Source organism: Rattus norvegicus, chromosome 10 (genome assembly GCF_021556685.1).
Source record: "Rattus norvegicus strain SHRSP/BbbUtx chromosome 10, alternate assembly SHRSP_T2T, whole genome shotgun sequence".
Classification (NCBI taxonomy): Eukaryota; Metazoa; Chordata; class Mammalia; order Rodentia; family Muridae; genus Rattus; species Rattus norvegicus.
In genome coordinates this window covers 6,728,048-6,741,955 of record NC_141543.1, presented here as the reverse complement: position 1 = coordinate 6,741,955, position 13,908 = coordinate 6,728,048, and the positions used below count along the sequence as shown (strand labels likewise).

The 13,908-nt window shown below is 44.7% G+C and overlaps 1 protein-coding gene and 1 long non-coding RNA gene across 15 annotated transcripts in view; one reads left to right on the top strand and one right to left on the bottom strand.

Annotated features, from left to right (window-relative positions):
* The window catches only part of Myh11 (myosin heavy chain 11), a 94,735-nt gene that overhangs the window by 72,127 nt on the left and 8,700 nt on the right, over positions 1–13,908 (bottom strand). For all 14 annotated transcript variants that reach the window (XM_087569748.1, XM_087569749.1, NM_001429929.1 and 11 more), the window contains 2 exons: positions 10,007–10,367; positions 3,228–3,384 (listed from right to left, as the gene is read on the bottom strand). In XM_087569748.1, coding sequence (XP_087425874.1) covers positions 3,228–3,384; positions 10,007–10,351 — 502 coding nt within the window. In that variant the 5' untranslated portion in view covers positions 10,352–10,367. The remainder of the gene's footprint in view (positions 1–3,227; positions 3,385–10,006; positions 10,368–13,908) is intronic.
* LOC148002730 (uncharacterized) lies at positions 10,745–12,898 on the top strand. Its single transcript, XR_015631400.1, has 2 exons — positions 10,745–11,202; positions 12,357–12,898. It is a non-coding gene; the product is annotated as an uncharacterized LOC148002730 (long non-coding RNA).

Genomic DNA, 13,908 nt, shown 5'->3' with positions numbered 1-13,908 from the left:
CCCTGTGCACCTATGGGTAGTGACAGCCTTCCTGTGGCTCAGCTTCTAGCTTGGGTCCTGGGACTCACCTCTACCACTTATCTGCCCCTATCTACCCTTCCTACCTGGCATGGGGACTTGTCTTTGGAAATTTGGGTCTTGTGATGTGCTTGAGGGGTAGGATAATGGGCCCAGGGTCACATTGAGGCACAGCAGGCAAGGACTCCTTGGAGGTGTCCAGCCTCTCAGAGTCTCATGGGCTGGCTATTTTGGTTGATTCCTCCGGGAGTTCTTGCTGCTGGCTGCTGAGACTACCTGTAGGCTTCCCATAAGAGGAAAAGGGAAAGTGGAGCTGGGAATGCATCCCAGACTCCTCTCTTCCTTCTGGTACCAGCCAGCTGTAGATATGATAGAGTGGGAGCAGGGGCAGGGACAGGGGCAGGGAGGATCCCAAGCCCAAAGCAAACAAATCCCTACTTTATATCCCCCAAGAAGTTAGCTTCCAGAAGGTTCTACACACTGTGTGAGGCTAATGCAAAGTTGTCAATCCTGGGTCCTCTTCTGACACCAGGGCAGATGTCAGCTAAGGCTCAGGCATGGCTCAGAGTGATCCTCATATAACCTGGAACAGACCACAAAGACATTGAGAAACAAAGAGATGGCCAATGGCTAGGCAGGTAGACTGAGGCAGAACTTGGAGATTAACTCAGGCTAGGAACTGGGAGAGAAGAAGGGTGGGATCTCCATGATAGGGAAGAAGAAAAATTTACTGGCCTGTGTGTGCCTTTCATTCTTGAATCCAGAGGGCTCTGACAAGTGGCTTGAAGATCCCTATGACACAGCTCAGAGCTGTGAGTACTGTATTAACTGTCAGTAGCATGTTGGTGTGTGCTTTTATTTATATACATACATACTTACATACATACATACATACATACATACATACATACATGCACATGCATGCAGAGATCAGAGGTCAACCTCAGGTGCTACCTCTCTCAGGGTTTCTCACAAGCTCTCACGAACTCACTGATCAAGCTAGACTGGTGAGAATCCACCTGTTTCCACCTCTTCAGTTCTGGAATTACAAGCGGTGCTGCCACACTCAGGTTTTTCACACTGGGTTCTGGGAATCAAACTTAGACCCCCTCTTTACCTACTGAACTATCCCAGTCCTCTATCTTCACCACTGAAAACAAGGATCTGGGGCCAGATGTAGCCATATATGCCTGTAATTCTAGCTCCTGAGAGGCCAGAGCAGGGAGACTTCACATTCCAGGGCATTCTGGGCTGCATAGTATAACTCTGTCATGAATGCATGCATGAGTGAGTGAATGAATGAAGACTGAATGAAACTAGTAACCCAGAGAAATGTTAATGGACAGTAATGAATGAATCAGGAAGGTAGAGAACATAGCCATGATCAACCTCCTTCTAATTATTAGAAGGTGCCATGGTCTGAGCAAATGTGTCTCCCTCCAAATCTCCACCCTTGATTTCTCTCCCTTTGGCGAGGTGATAAGTCTGCAGATGGGAGGCAAGTCTCACATATGTCTTCTAGATATTATCTGAATTTTTAAAGATTTTGTTTCTTTAGTCATGGAGGCCTAGGGAGTTTCCACCCAAAGCAGATGCTCATAGGACCAGAAGAGTGCATTGGATCTCTTGAAGCTGTAGTTACAAGAATTTGTAAGCTGCCTAACCTAGGTACTGGGAACTAAACTTAAGTTCTCTGGAAGAGCAGTAGGTGTTCTTAACTACTGGGCCATCTCTCCAGCCCATCTGAAGGTCATCCCATGTGTTTTATGTGTTTGTTTGTAAACAGAATATTTCTATGTAGCTCTGGCTGCCTTGGAGCTCTGTCTGTAGATCAGGCTAGCCTCAAAGTCTCAGAGCTCTGGCTGCCTCTGCCTCTCCAGAGTTTGGATTTTACTCATGCACTGTTTTGCTTGCCTTATGGGATGTTTTAAATAACTTTGCTCATAAACAAAATTTCACAACCTTGAATTTACACTTCCTAGAATTTGCAATGAAATTATCCCAGATCTTGGATCATTGTAGTTTTTAGATTTTAGAATTAGGGATGTTTGACCTGTAGTGTCTTAGGCTTAGAAAGGATTTTGATTGTTAAGTACCAGCCACTGTTTTGAAAACATAAGATGTAATAGTTCATCTAATGCTCATGTTAGCCCTAGAAGGTGCATTGATTGTCTGAGACAGGATCTCATTTTGTAGCCCCCACTAACCTCAAACTCAGTGTGTAGCCCAGGATAGTCTCAAACTTGCAATCATCCTGTGTCTGTGTCCTATGGCCTGGTGTACCGCACTGATCAAGACCCAGTTGTCTATCTCTTTTTACAGAGGAAAAGCAGAGGTAGAGGATGTTTTAGAATCATTCACAGTCACATAGCATGGCATGACCCTAGAATTCATGCTGTGACTGACATGTTGTTACTGCTTCTTCTGAGGAGGCTTGAGGAAAAGCAGCTCCTCTAGAAAGTACTAAGTAAGAAACGTAAGTGTATCTTTCACTAAAGCTAAGCTGATGGTGACAGAAATTAGAACAGCAGTGACCTTAGCAGGTAGGAGGCATGCACTGAAGAGGTACTGGCTGGAAAAAGTCATGGGAACTTTCTAGAATACTTCATTCATATCTTCATCTCAATGGTAATTATTCTACTGTATCAGGTATAAGAATTAACTTCAGTGGGACTCTTAAATTAACACTTTCCCTATTATTTCATTTATGTATCTGCCATTTTATCCCAATAGAAATGCTCATTCAAAATAGCAGTCACTTGGGTTGAGAATCCTAAAATCCAAAATCTGAAACATTTTTTAGTCCAAACATGAAACCACAATGGGAAAACTCCATTTGACAAAACGTTACTTCATAAACAAAATTGTTTGAAACATTGTCAAAAATTACCTTAGAACTGTGTAAAATAGAGATAAAAACATAAACATTGTTTAGATTTGAGTTTCAACCCCACAAATGCTCATCATGCATATATGGTCAGGGCTCTGGAACAGCCACGGGGATGGCAGAAGTCAGAGAGGGCGATGCCCATATTTGCTCAAGCCCTGAGTTCCCTGCCCCTCTCCTTGCTGCAGACTGATGTTCTTTTTGCTTTTGCCCTTTTTTAGTCAAGGCCTTGCCTGACAAACTCCACATTCCTGCTGGGGACTTAAGCAGGTGGGGGTGGGTACTGAGGCCTGAGGTGGTTCTGGGGGCCTGGCAGGCTCACCTTGTAGCATGCTTCTGTAGGCCGTATCAGCAATGGCATAGATGTGAGGCGGCATCTCATGCCTCTTCTTGCCCTTGTACATGTCCACAATCTTTTCTGAGTAGATGGGTAGGTGCTTGTAGGGGTTGACCACCACACAGAAGAGGCCCGAGTAGGTCTGCAAGAGAGAACCAGGCTCAGTTTCCTTATGACGGGTGGGGGAACTCCCACACCCACAATAGCAGCCTCATATCATGGTGTGGAGACTAAGGGTTTCCTCAGCAGCTAAGCAAAGGGCCTTGTATTCAGGACACACACACACACACACACACACACACACACACACACACACACACACACACGAAAGAAAGAAAGAAAGAAAGAAAGAAAGAAAGAAAGAGGGAAAGAAAGAAAGAAAAAAGCAAGATTGGGTTCCCAAACAACCTGTGGTTAAGACTTAACCAGTTCTGAACTCACTTCTAAGCTCCCAAGCTACCTCTGCCTTCTACCTCACTAAGCCTGGGGGATAACTTGTATGTCTCTGTGCACATGTTTATATGTAGGGTATACATGCACATTTTGAAGACACGTGGAGAACAGGGATCAGCATGGGGCATCTTCTCCAATTCTCTACTCTTTGTTGTTAAAGGAATTTTTTTTTGGTTCTTTTTTTTTTTTTCGGAGCTGGGGACCGAACCCAGGGCCTTGCGCTTCCTAGGCAAGCGCTCTACCACTGCTACTCTTTGTTGTTTAAGATGGGCTCCCTCACTGAATCTGGAACTCACCAGGCTAGGTGGGTAAGCATAAACTCCAAGAATTCCCATCTCTCACTCCCCAGCACTGGAATGCCAAGAGTGTGGCTCATTACACCCAGCTTCTCCCTGTGGGTGCTGGGAAATCAATTCAGGTTCTCATGCTCGAGCAGCAAGTACCTTAGCAACTGGGCCATCTCCCCAGCTCTCCTAAAATTCCTTTTGTTATTTATCTCATTTTTATTTGATTAAAAGATAGAATGCTACTTAAAGAATACCAATGGGTGGTGGTGGCACCCACCTTTAATCCTAGCATAGAGGCAAACAGATCTCTGAGTACATACCAGGCTGTCTACAGAGTGAGTTCAAGGACAGCCAGGGCTACAAAAAGAAACTGTGTCTCAAAAAACAACACAAGCCAAAATAATACCAATAACAATGTAGTTTTTAATTTGTAACAAAAACAGCAATGAAAAGTATAACACAAGACCCTGAAGAGGAGGGGGTGGACAGCAGGATGGTCCTAACCTTATGCAGAAGGAGGAAATGTGCTATTATTTTATTGAAGAGGCCTCAGAAGTAATTTTTTGGTTTGTTTTGGTTATTTTGAGACAGAGTTTTTCTGTTTAGCCCTGGCTATTCTGGAACTTTCTTTGTAGATCAGGTTAGTCTGGAACGTACAGAGATCTGCCGGCCTCTGCCTCCTGAATGCTAGGATTAAAGGTGTGCACCACCATGCCCAGCTGCATAGTCATAATTTAATAATTTAGGAATGTAAATGCTGAGAAGTGAGAGATGCATATCACAAACTAGAGATGTCACTGAAATAAAGTAACATAGGGAACCAACTCCCAGTGGAGAGGAGTTGACATACTACAGCATGTTCAAAGGTGTAAAGGGAACAAAGGTTGGTAATGTGGCTCAGTGAGTAGAGTACTTGTCTAGAATGCACAAAGCCCTGGGTTCCATCCCAAGTACCACATAAACTAGCTATTGTAGTGCACATCTGTAATCCCAGGACTCAGAGCATCAGGAGTTCAAAGTCATCCTCAGCTACAAAGCAAGTGTGTGGCCAACCTGGGCTGCATGAAATCCTGTCTTTAAAAAAGGGATGGTGGTGGAGAAACAAGGCCATGCCCTCTGCTCCTGACAGCTGCAGAGTTCAGGGTTGAAGAGAAGGACTCTCGGGGCCACTGAACCCCAAATATCCAAGCTTGATAGGCTACCAGTGAGGGAAGAGAGGATGACAGGAGACACATCAAGGAACCGGAACAGGAACAAGAGAACCCCTAAACAGTGTTGGGGTGACCGTAGGGACTGCTGGGGTGCTAAATCTTAAAGGACAGTGAGGGCAATCCAGATGAAAAGAGAGAAAGCTCGGAGGCAGAGGGGGAGGCAGAAAAGTGGGATGTGGGCTAGGTACAGGCAGTTAAGTATAGGTGCAGCTAGAACAGTCAGAGGAAGAGCTATCTTTCAAGGTCAGCAGGGGCCAGGAGAAGCTCCGGCTTGGTGGAAGATCTGCCTGGTGTTTCCCAGGTCATTCTCTGACCTGAAAGGGCCAACTACAGTCACCCACACCACCTGAGCTCCTATTGTCTTTTTTAGCCCCAAATCTTGGCATATAGTAGGTAATAATTAACCCAATCAGTAGTTAAGGATACTGGGGACTTCAATTTGAACCCTCACCTTGCTATCTTCTAGCTGGGAGCCTCTGGACAAATCTGTTAACCTCTATGAGCTTCGGTTATCTTGATCTGCAAACCAAGAAACATACTAACAATTCCCTTATGACTTTGCTCTGAAATGATGCAAACTATTTAACACCATACCTGTATGCAGCAGGTGCTCAATAAATGTGATTATGCCTGGATGTCCTCAGTCTTATGAGACCAGAAAACTTAGCATCTTGGACCCTCTATATATGCTGTTCCCACTGCATGGAATTCCTTTCCCCTGGTCTTTCCAGACCCATTTCCATCTCAGCTGTCAGGGCTCAGCTTCAATGTTACTCTCCCAGACTGAACTTTATACTAGTGCATCTCTAGTACCCAGCACAGCACCCAGCACAGGGTAAACACTTATCCAGTAAATATTTGCTGAGTAAAATCTGTAAAAGAAAGAAGTTCTCCTGATTCCACGTCTGAAAAGGGAAAAAAAATGAGGACCTGACACCCCTAGATAAGGGCTAAGCAAAAGGTTTGTGGTAGACAAACCAGAAGCACCTGAAAGGGCCTGGACTGAAAAGGTTTGGGGTTGGTGCAGGCAAGAGAGGAAGAGAAAGGAACTAGGAGCTAAGAGGCCAGGGGTGAGTCAGGAGACCACAAGAAGCCAAGAGACCACAAGGCAAAGGGGCCATGTAGCCGAAATAGCTATGTACTAGAATGACTCTTTAATGGGTACATGAAAGATGCTGGGAGAACCTGGGCTCAGTATCAGCTTTGATATGTTAAATAGGCCCCTTGGTCAGCCATTTTTCCTGAGTTTGAGACTTAATAACCTCCAGTTTCCCAGGGAGAGAAGTACTGTCCTCCTGCCTGCTTACTTTTCCTTTGGAACCACATAGCACATACTTAATCCATGCTTCAGGCAGATCCGAGTCTGCTCAGCTGGCAAATCCTCTGGAGGAAACCAGGGTCTCATGCCCAGGATAGTCCCTCTCCTGATGCTTGACTTCAGAAGTCCCAAGATCCCTCCTCCTGTTCTAGCAAGGCATCTCAAGGCCCAGTGCCACCAGCAGGTCCCAGCTGGAGTAGGATCTCCCTTTTTTGACCGTATTAGGAAGCAGGCCTGGTTGTTCACCCATGCTTTATATGGTCAGCTCAGAGCACCAAGCAGGAGCTGCTCCCAAGACCTTGGCCTCAGGAAGAGGATTGGTAGTAATGAGGAAGAAGTTGAGTGAAAGCCACATGCCAGGGGCAATCTCAGCTTTGCCTCACAACCCACTAGATGTGTACGTGACCCAACCCTGAGCCCCCTCTCTCCTCCAGAGAATAATCACAACCCTGCATTCTCTACAAGGCTGTCTATGGCATCCGGCACTTTTTGTGCTGGAGACTGACATACCATGAAAGATGTACTTCTGCTGTGACTAGGGGGCCAGTGACAACCAAAGTGCCTGACAGTGGGGGATAGCCTTGCTGGTATGGTTCATGGCTGTAGCAGGAGATTCTGCTCTGCTGTGAAAAGTACATGTTAAGATGGGAGAGAGAGAGAGGTGGGGTGGGGGGGGGGGAAGACAGGGACAGGGACAGGGAGAGAAAGAGAGAAAGAATATAACAGTAGAACATGGCCCAAGCTGCCACTTAAAGGAAGCAGAAAGTATTTTGAATTTATATATGTATAAAATATTGTCTGGGGTTTGGTGAGAAAGAAAGGAGCACTGGGAAAGCTGAGGTAGGAGGACCTCAAGTTTAGCTTGACTAAATAGTGATATTCTCATCTCTGAGCAAACGGTGGGCTAGTCTCTCTGAGGTGCAGTGGGTGGGCGGTGGGGGGCTAGTCTCTGAGGAGTGGTGGGTGGGGGGTGGTGGATGGGGGTGGAAGGCAATTGAAAGGCTGGGAAGGATAGGGGCTGGGATGAAAGGGGAAGTTCTGCATCCCCTAGCTATTCAAGAGGCCTTGATCTAACTAGGTACTGACACAGAGAGGTGGAAGGCACAGCACAGCTGAGCAAAGGGAATGAGCTGCACAAGGAACAGGGAGGGAGTGATGTGATGTTAGGTCTCAGACCTGCACCATGACCCTGTCAGCCACATTTGTCCTTAAGACAAAAGGAAGGGAGGGGAGCAACTACGAACCTGTGGTCAAAAGAGGAAGCAAGCCCTCTGTCTTAGACAGAACCTTCTAGATGTCAGAGGGCAAAAGGTCTGCCACAACTTTCTGAAAGGCTCTTTGTTTAAGATGAGTCCAGTGGAAGGAGTCTATCATTAAGGGAAAAAAAATCAGCTGGCTAGCCCCCTGAGTCAAGGGTTCAGAATTCTCTGACACACTCAGTCAACAGAAACCCTATGTTATGTTGTTGTAGGCTGGAGTTCACTTCTGGCTCCCAAACTTGTACAGCTTTAATTTTCATGGTGGGCAGAAGTTTCTGTGAAGTGATTCATTTGAGCAGAATAATACTAGGTAGCAGTGGGCACGTAGTCCTGAGGCCAAGAGGATTGATCTAATCCAGAGAAGCAGGGCAGAGATCTGAAGCCTCCATACACTTTAATCTGCTTCTAATGATCTCTGGTCTTGGGACCTTCCCAAGCCCCTATAGTTCCTGATTTCCACCATGTCATAGAATTGTTAGGTGAAATGAGCACATAGGCCCATCTCTGTCCCCACACATGCACTGCATCTTGAGGGGAGATTAGAGTCCTAGAAAGCAGTGCTCTCTTCAGCAAGTACTACTACTTTTCCTAATTTGGAAAAAATTATCTGCAGAGCATTTTACAGTTCATGGGGTGGGGGGAAGTCCTTCTTATCATTTTCAAAACGCAAACTGTTAACATGTGTGTGTGTCTAACTTGCAGCCCACGGGCCCTGTAAGTCCCAGAATAAACTTAGCTAAACACATCTATAAGTGACTATACTGTGCCACATTGTTAAAGGCTGGATACCTTGAAGGGTTGAAAAAGGATGCTGTGGCCATAGAGCATCCTTTTTCAGAGGATATGCAAGGAACCCAACAAGCCACCAGTAACAGCCAATCACAGCAGACACAAAAGCAAGAACAAGAACCCTGGCATTCTCAAGGGTCCAACGGCCAGGACTGTCTAGAAAGAGCCTCAGTACATAAGATTGACATCGCTCCTCACAGTTCAGAGAAGGGAAGAGCATGCTGGGGAAAAAGGAAACCTTCGAAAGGACTCAGCAGCACCTGCTGACATGGCCTCTGCTCCAGGAACACTAGGAGCATCTGTGTCCTTTGTGTTCTGAGGAGCTGGTCCAATCCACAAGGAACCTGTGTCCTCTAGTTAAACCATCCTCAGATAGGTCAGGCTGAGAAACAGAACTCGATGGTGAGAATGTGTTCAAATTATGCCATCTAGTATAGCAGCTGCTAAACTCATGACGTGTGGCCAAGATATAGCTGAAGAAATGACCTCATAAATAATCATGTTTAAAGCAAACAAACAAAAGCAAATAAACAAACAGACTCACATCTCAATTAGTTAAGAGGCAAGTATTCAGAGGTAGCCATGTTGGAAAGTATGACTCCAAGTCATACTTGGAGTGGACCCACAGAGTCTTAGGTCCAACGTCGTTATTTCTATGTGGCATAGAGGCCCTCCAGAAAACCTATTTAGATCCTTATGTGACCTATTCTCCAGGAACAGGAAGGCACCAGCCTCTCTGAGGAGCTTTTCCTAATACTGAGATGGAGGAAGGGCCAGGAATGACATCAACACTCAGTGTACCCTGTCATGTGCTCAAAAGCTGAGTGGATGATGGTGTAGATGCTGAGTATGCCTATTCTACAAACAAGAGGACTGAAGAATACAATAGCCTGTTCTACACTTTGAACCAGGCAGGGCAGGACAGAGCTGTGATTCAGGTCTGCGTGACTCCACCTTGAAGTGTGACCCCGACTTGTAGTCAGATATGCAGAATTTTGACCTACAACCTAAACACAATTTTGTTTGTGTATATGTGGTGCATGTTTGTGTGTGAGAGATTTATGCATGAAGATGTATGTTCACACCAGAGGTTGATAATGGATGTTGTCCTCATTCATTGCCTTATTTTTTGAGACTAAATGCAGAATTCATCAGTTCAGCTAGCCTACTCTCTGTGTCTCGTAGGACAGGGGTTATAGGACATGTTGTCATGTCCTTTCTAATTGGGTGCTGGGATCCAAACTCAGGTCCTCATATATACATAAGAAGCACGGTTTTTGGAGACAGGGTCTCACTATGCAGCCCGGGCTAGCCTTGAACTCTTCCTCTTCCACATCAACATCCTGAGTGCTGCGATCACAAACATGCACCAGGTCACACAAACGCGCTTCTAACCACCGTTTCTCCCACAGGGAGGCTGAAGGAAGTTCACACCCCCGGTACTCACGTAGATGAGGCCTGAGAAGTACCGCTCCCTCAGGTTGTGCAGCACAGAAGCCTCATTGAGGCATGTCAGCTCGGCCATGTCTTCCACCTTGGAGAACTTGGGCGGGTTCATTTTTTGGATGTCATCTTTGCCCACTGTGACCTTCTTTCCGTTTTCCACCAGCTCTACAACCACCTCATCGCCCTTCTCCTCCTTGATGCTGGCTGCTTCGAAGCCCTGCTTCTCTGAAGGGACCCATACTAGCTTCTTGGCTACCCAGTCGGCCTGGGCCATTGGGCTGTTTATGAAGTTTTTATCCACAAAGAGGAACTTCTCATCATCACTGAGCTGCCCTTTCTGTGCCATTGTGCTTGGTGGTCCCCTGTGGAGTGAAAAGACAGGGACAGAGTAAAACCAAAGACAAGTAGGCCCTCACCTCACCTCTCCGCATCTAGGGATGTAGAGTACAAACACAAAAGAATAAGAATGGTCCTTGCAGTTTGGCTTATATTATCAAAGAGGGCAGTAACCCTGAGATCCTTCAGGTAAGGAATGACATGAGAGACTCAGAATGAAACCCAGGCAATCCAAAGTAACGGGTGCACTTGTGGGACAAGGTATAAAACAGACAGTTTCTTACAGTGAACTACTACTTGGTACTTAAGACGTTCGTCTGCAAACTTTGACACACGGAGATGCCTAGATCTTTTTTTTTTTTTTTTTTGATGTTGTTTTGTTAGGTTTTGCTTTTTGTTTTTTCAAAATAGGCTTTCTTGTCTGTCCTGGAGCTCACTCTAATTCACAGAGATCTACTTGCCTCTGCCTCCCAGGAGCTGGGACTACAGGCATGTACCACCACCACCCAGTTAGAAGATACCCAAATCTTAAATGCCTATTATAAAATAAATGGTGGTGCCTCTGATGTTTGAACACAGAACCACCATATGATCCAGGATCTGTTCTTAGGATAAATGAATGCATCAGTGCATCTAAAGATGTGGTCATAAATACTCCTAGCAAGCTTATAATAGCCCCAAAGTAGAAATACCACCCATGACTATGTTGAGATGAATGGATAGATAGTGTGGTAGATCCATAAGTAGACCAGTATTGAGCCATAAAAAGGAACCAAAGTGTTGCAATGCTGAAAGAACACATACAGCATAGTGACATTTATAAGAAATGTCCAGAATTGGGGCTGGGGATTTAGCTCAGTGGTAGAGCGCTTACCTAGGAAGCGCAAGGCCCTGGGTTCGGTCCCCAGCTCCGAAAAAAAGAACCAAAAAAAAAAAAAAAAAAAAAAAAAAGAAATGTCCAGAATAGGCAAGTCATGAAAACAATGTAAATTAGCAACTGGGGAAAAACTACAAGGTTACAGCTAACAGATACAGTTATTTGGGGGATGATAAAAATATTCTTGAATCTGTACTAGTGGATGCGTAAATCTAAGAACACACTAAAAATAACTGGATTGAAAACGCCCCATGGGAAAGGGGCAAAGAATGAAGTATTTAGCAGTAGACAATGTGTTTAGCTTTACAAGGCTCCAGGTAATCCCCAGTATTAAAATCAATAGAGTGCATGGGGGTTGTTTCCGGATGAAGCTCTGCCGCAGGGAGCACTGCGGGGATCAGGTGTCGAGAGATCGCTGTTCAAAGGCAATTGGGAAAAAGTACAGGTAGTAGCCCGCTTTTCTGTTTGTAAATATTTGAAACCTGGACTGGGGGATAGTAATGGAGTGTAATATAAGATATAGCATATATGTATGTGTTCATGTGTCCATGTGTGAATATGAATGCATTCATATGTGTGACTGTGCATTTATGCATGGTTGTATACTATGCCTATGTTTGTACACACTTTTGTATATATATATGTGTGTGTGTGTTTTAATGTGTATGCCAATATAGATATCTGTTCATGTATGCACAAGTGTGTGCATATGTTTGTTTATAAATATGTTCATGTGAGGGAGCTCACATGTGTGCATATATGTATGGAGGCCAGGTCTTGATGACAGATCATCTCCATCTTATTTTTGAGACAGGGTCTCACTGAGCTTGGAGCTCACCAATTAAACTAGACTGACTGACCAGCAAGTTCTTGGTATTCTCCTGTCTCTGTTTCCCCAGTGCTGGGGTTATAGGTGCATGCCGCCATGCCTGGCTCTTTATGTGGGCTTTACAGATCTGAACTCAGGTTTTCATGTTTTCTTTGCAACTGAGCTTTTTCCTCAGCCACCAGACCCTTCATTTTTTTTTTTTTTGGTTCTTTTTTTCGGAGCTGGGGACCGAACCCAGGGCCTTGCGCTTCCTAGGTAAGCGCTCTACCACTGAGCTAAATCCCCAGCCCCCAGACCCTTCATTTTAAGACTACTAGCTGGAGAGTGATGGATCATGCTGACACCACCTAACCCCACAACTAATCAGACCTACACACAGAGAAAAGATAGTTTTGAAATAAAAAAAAGCAGCTTTCAGAAGCACTCAGGCTTGGGGGCTCACATCTGTAACCCCAACACTTGGGAGGTGGAGGTGGAATAATTCCTGTGAGTTCTAAACCAGCTTAGGTCACAGTTAAGACCTGCCTTAAAAACCAAACAACAAAAACAAGCCTTCAGATGGGATTCAAAAGCAATAGTACTGCCACCAATAAAATAAAATAGGGAGTGAGGCCAGCAAGAAGTTCTCAGTGGGAAAAAGGGCTGCAAAGCCTTATAACCCGAGTTCTACCCTTGGGACCCACAGGGTAGAAGGAGAGAACTTCCACAAGTTATTCTCTAATCTCTCTCTCTCTCTCTCTCTCTCTCTCTCTCTCTCTCTCTCTCTCACACACACACACACACACACACACACACACACACACAGATACACTTGCACACCATATATACCTGCACAGCAAACAAAGTTTAAAGTTTATTTTGCCTATATTAAAATGCTTGCCCTCAAGAAGGCAGTAGTATAAAAAAATTCAAGGTCATCCTTCGCTACACAACAACTTTGAGGATGCTTGGGATACACAAGACCTTGTTCCAAACAGAAAACAAACAAACAAAAAGCCTAAAATTAAAAACTTAGTAAAATTGAATGCACTTGTTCCATAACATAGAATGTTACTTAAAAGTACCTTCCACCCAAAAAAAACTTTCAAAATTTTAATTTATTTATTTTATGTTTATGTGTTTTCTGTGCATGTATGACTGTGTACTTATGCACCTGCCTGAGAAGGCTTGAAGAGGGCGTTAGATCCCTAGAATTAAAATTACAGATGGTTGTGAGCCACCATGTGGGGTACAGGGAATCAAACTCATGTCCTCTGGAAGACCAACCAGTGCTCTTAACCAACCCCTCCAGCCCAACCTCAAAAAATTTAAGAAATAATTGAAAATTGAATGTTGATTTCTTGATGAGATCCTCTGTAACCTGGGTTGGCTTCAAACTCACAATCATCATGCCTTAGCTTCTTCCTGAGTGCCTGGCTTATAAGCACATAACACCACTTTACCTTAGATAATTTCTTAAATTCTATGGTAAGAAGCCAGGCATAGTAACTAGGAGGTAGAGGCAAGAACATTAGGAATTCAAAGTCATCCTAAGCTATATGGGGAGTTCAAAGCCACCCTGGGGCTACATGAGATCTTTTCGTTGTTGTGTGGGAGGCTGGGTTGGTGTTTGTTTGTTTGTTTGTTTTTTAAATAAAAAGGTAAAGTGAGGAGCTGTTGAGAGAAGGCTCGGGGAGTAAAGGGGGTTGGCACAAAAACTGATGACTTGAGTTTAATCCTCAGGGCCCATATGATGAAAAGAGCAAACCATCTTCTGCAAGTTGTCTCTGACTTTTATACATGCACCACTGCATGTGTGAGCCCATGCACATATATCATGTTTGAGCCCATACATATATACACCCATGAAATAAAAGTTAAT